At 39.3% G+C, this 4,431-nt stretch overlaps 1 protein-coding gene across 1 annotated transcript; it reads right to left on the bottom strand.

Annotated features, from left to right (window-relative positions):
* Positions 1–280: 280 nt before the first annotated feature.
* LOC123665822 (fatty acyl-CoA reductase 1-like) lies at positions 281–3,797 on the bottom strand. The gene is made up of 2 exons (XM_045600056.1): positions 3,673–3,797; positions 281–506 (listed from the first exon to the last, which is right to left on the bottom strand). The coding sequence occupies exons 1-2, from the start codon at positions 3,795–3,797 to the stop codon at positions 281–283; spliced, it is 351 nt and encodes a 116-aa protein (XP_045456012.1).
* Positions 3,798–4,431: the final 634 nt, after the last annotated feature.

The raw sequence follows: 4,431 nt of genomic DNA on the forward strand, positions 1-4,431 counted from the left end.
GATTCTTAAAGATTAAGCTCCAAAAAATCTACAGTTATAGAGATTGCTGATGGAAGTGAAAACTCAGAACTTTTATTATTAAAATTTGAAATTTTGTAATGTTTTACAATACGTCAGCTGTACAGCTACAGATGTCCTGCTGAGCATGTCGGTGATTCGAACCCATAAGACCCCCCCCCCATTAAAAAGTGCCCAACGTGGCTAAAGAAGTTACCACTTCAAAAACTATAGAATATTGGCCATTACTCAATCAACATACATGGTGTTCTAGTGTGACATATCACTGTTTCGATTTCAACAAATACTCCTGCACCCCGTGATAGAATACCGGCATGTACTTCCGCCAGGATATCATCCTCGTGTCACACGGGAACAGAACCTTGTCCTTATCGTCCAGTGTCGCTATGAGTTTTTGTGCCTTTTCCGATTTCATATACAAAGATGTCCGAGTGAATTTTGATATGATATCTCTTAATAGGACGGCGCGTTGTTGCATATCCATGTACCTGTAACAATAAATATAATAATAAGTCAAATCATTATCTCTTTGTGCATATGCAATGCTACTGCATGCTATGTACGATGTCGCATAAATCTTCGAAGGGCCACCGTATTGATATTGTTAAGTGTACAGTGAGCTGTCTCTTCTTTCTGCAGTGCCCGCAACTGCACCGGCGTCACACACAAGGGAGGGGGGCGTCCCCCAAAGGTCCGGCGGACGGGGTTGCTTCCCCAGTAGTGGTGAAACTGCAGAGGAGACTGCGATGATGTCATCGTAGCCTCCTCCCTAACTCCCTGATGCTATAGCATCAGGAGAGGGGGCATCAGCGCTCTATAGAGCGTTCTCGGTACCCGTGAGCGATCGCGGTGTACTATTAGGACAACAAGGGTACCGCTGGTTTTTAGTGGGTAGTCTGACAGCGCAGGGAGCCCCACACTCCCGTCACCTTAAGGGGGGGGGGGACTATGCGCAAATGCATTTTCCAGCGTAAAAAAAGGCTCCGAGAGAATAAGGGTCCCGAGACCAAAAAAGGGACGTCTTGAAAAAAGGCCAGGTCAAGAGTGCCCTAAACCGAAGAGCATGTGTGAAGGGAATAATGAAAGTGGACGAAGCGAAAGAAGTATGTAAGGATCGTAGCAAGTGGAAGAAGTGGTCTCTGCCTGCCCCTACGGGAAAGAGGCGTGGTTATATGTATGTATAATGTATATATAGATTGATTCATTGTTATCAAAATATAGATATTTGAGAATAAGCGCTTCCCGTATACATTCATATTATGAGAGCAAAGGACAGCCCCCTTGAGGTGTGCGATATTGATATGAGATCTATCTATACATATAATAAAATGGTAGGAAAGTCAAAACTGTACATTGAATATTTTTTTTTAAAGAATACTTGGGGTGTGATCTACAATCGATACCGAAGCCAAAAATATAGTTTTTAGAATTTTTGTCTGTTTTGTCTGTTTGTATGTATGTATGTCCGGGATAGTCTCAAAAAGTACTGCATGGATTTACTTCAAATTTGGCTCGAATATTATTAAGAAGTTGGGTCAACATATAGGCTACATATGATCACGCTATCACCTACGGGAAACGAGCAGTGAACCTTTATTTCCTCAACGCATTCTGTAACAACGTGTAATCTAACGACGCATATTTGAATGTTGTTGTTATTAAACGGTTTTATTTAGCTCACCCCGTTTGTTTTATTTTTTATTTATTATTCTTGGGTCAAATTTAGTAATTCAAATTTCACCCTCTTCCTGTCAACCGATTAATCTGAAATTTTGTATACACTTTGGATTTTGGTGACAATACAATTATGTTTATTCATTATCATTATAAATTCAAGATGGCCGCCGCTACAAAATGGCGGATAATTTATGTTTTATTAATCCCATCAATATGGGTATCAAATGAAAGGGCTCAACAAGCAGAATACAATATACTATAAAAAATTGAAATCCAAGATGGCGGCCGCTACAAAATGGCGGATAACGTAGGTTTTATCGATCCCATCAATATGGGTATCAAATGAAAAAGCTCAACCAGTATAATCAATGTACTATATAAAATTAAAATCCAAGATGGCGGCCTCTACAAAATGGCGGATAACTTAGGTTTTATCAATCCCATCAACATGGGTATCAAATGAAAGGGCTCAACAAGCAAAATACAATATACTATAAAAAATTGAAATACAAGATGGCGGCCGCTACAAAATGGCGGATAACGTAGGTTTTATCGATCCCATCAATATGGGTATCAAATGAAAAAGCTCAACCAGTATAATCAATGTACTATATAAAATTAAAATCCAAGATGGCGGCCTCTACAAAATGGCGGATAACTTAGGTTTTATCAATCCCATCAACATGGGTATCAAATGAAAGGTCTCAACAAGTAGAATACAATTTACTATGCAAAATTGAAATCTAAGCTGGCCGCCGCTACCAAATGTCTGATAACAATTTTTTATCAATCCCACCAATATGGGTATCAAATAAAAGGGTTTGAAAAGAAGAATACAGTGCACTATACAACCTCAATATTTAAGATGGGCCTTGCAATAATGAAGCACTAAATGAATTAAACAGAATGCGAAATAAAAACTAAAAACTAGAAAATAAAAATAGGTAAAAAAACTTTTTAAGTTAAACGGTTTTATGTTAAACATACATTGCAATGTTTAAGATAAATGTACTAAAAACCAAAAAATAATAAAATAGATACAGTCGTGGGAATTATAAACATATGCATAGACTAGACTAAAATAAAACCGTGGGGCACGTCAATTGTCTACAAATTATCGACTTAATGTGCGATAGAAGAATCGTTTAATTCGTCGTTAAAATAGGCAGTTGGCCCGCAGACGGTGAGGAAATTACTTACTATTTTCTTGCTCATGGAAATTCCAATAGTTATACACTCCATGTAAATAAAAGAGATGTTTCAACTAGTTTATCGTTGGACATTCACACTGCTGGCTGGCGAGGAATCGTTTCACTGCTCGTAGTTTGTCTTTAATCGACAAAACATATGATAAAAGTACTACTCGCTCACCACTATGAAACCCTAAAACTCGCTTATAATCGAGCTTGCTAGCTTGTTTCCACATTCTAGCCCTACTTATCACACGTCCATCGTTGTCGGTTGAACAACTGCCTAATTATAGTGTAACATTACAAAACAAACATTTTAATCAACGATTGTAGACAATTGACGTGCCCCACGGTTTTATTTTAGTCTAGTCTATGCATATGTTTATAATTCCCACGACTGTATCTATTTTATTATTTTTTGGTTTTTAGTACATTTATCTTAAACATTGCAATGTATGTTTAACATAAAACCGTTTAACTTAAAAAGTTTTTTTACCTATTTTTTATGTTAATAACCATGCTATATAAGTTAGCTTCACACTATAAAAATCACGCAATATAAGTTAACTAAGCCGATAAACATAATTAAATGAATATAAGTATAATAGACAAGACAATTTTAAAGCAGCGCCATCTATGAGATTTTTCTGTAGATATGAAATGTAAAGAGGAAACGGGTGAATGAATGTTATTTTAAAAGGTATAATCGTATTTTTGGTGCTGTATAGCGTTCACGCAGACGACGTCGCGGGCAGCAGCTAGTAATATATAACTATATCTAACTCACTTCGGCGTCTGTCCTTTCACACGTAAGAACAAATCCGCCAAGAGCGACGGAATCGTCTGCAGCGCGAGCGTCAACAACTGGACCAGCGGCGGGGAGAGAGACAGCAGCAGCGGCCGGGGCTTCATTTCATCTGCAAGTGTGAACATCATCAGGAAATGTTTCAGTTAGGGGGGCCTTGGACAAAACGAGCAGCCAGACCGGGGAAGTACCGCGACCTTACAGAAGGTCACAGCTAAATAATACTGTTTTCAAGCAGTATTATTTTCCTGTGATGAGTGAGGTGACCAGAGCTCCTGGGGGGATTGGGGATTGGGTCGGCAACGCGCTTGCGATGCTTCTGGTGTCGCAGGCGTCTATAAGCTACGGTAATCGCTTACCATCAGGTGAGCCGTACGCTTGTTTGCCGACCTAGTGACATAAAAAATAATAATAGTACTTTTAAGCAGTGCTGTGTTCCTGTTGGTGAGAAGGTGACCAGAGCTCCTGGGGGGGGAGGGCGCTAGCGATACTTCTGGTCTTACAGACGTCTATAAGCTACGGTGATTGCTGACCATCAGGTGAGCTGTTGTGTTTAAAAAAAAAGATGTTTTGCGTTTACCGAAACATTCCAAGCTCGTTGCCGACTCTATGCCCAACCCTATCCAGGAGTTCTGACCACCTCACCCACCACAGGAACATAACATTAATTGAGAGCCATATTACTTGTCAGTGATCTTCTGTAAGGTATCTCAGATCTTCCAAATTTGTGATGCTCCAGAT

The sequence above is a fragment of the Melitaea cinxia genome, chromosome 25 (assembly GCF_905220565.1).
Source record: "Melitaea cinxia chromosome 25, ilMelCinx1.1, whole genome shotgun sequence".
Classification (NCBI taxonomy): Eukaryota; Metazoa; Arthropoda; class Insecta; order Lepidoptera; family Nymphalidae; genus Melitaea; species Melitaea cinxia.

Bases quoted from the DNA above. Each gene is read 5' to 3' on its own strand.
- LOC123665822 (XM_045600056.1), bottom strand. From the start codon at position 3,797: ATGAAGCCCCGGCCGCTGCTGCTGTCTCTCTCCCCGCCGCTGGTCCAG. The intron at 507-3,672 runs GTGAGTTAGATA...TTATTGTTACAG, and splicing joins GTGAAAGGACAGACGCCGAA to GTACATGGATATGCAACAAC.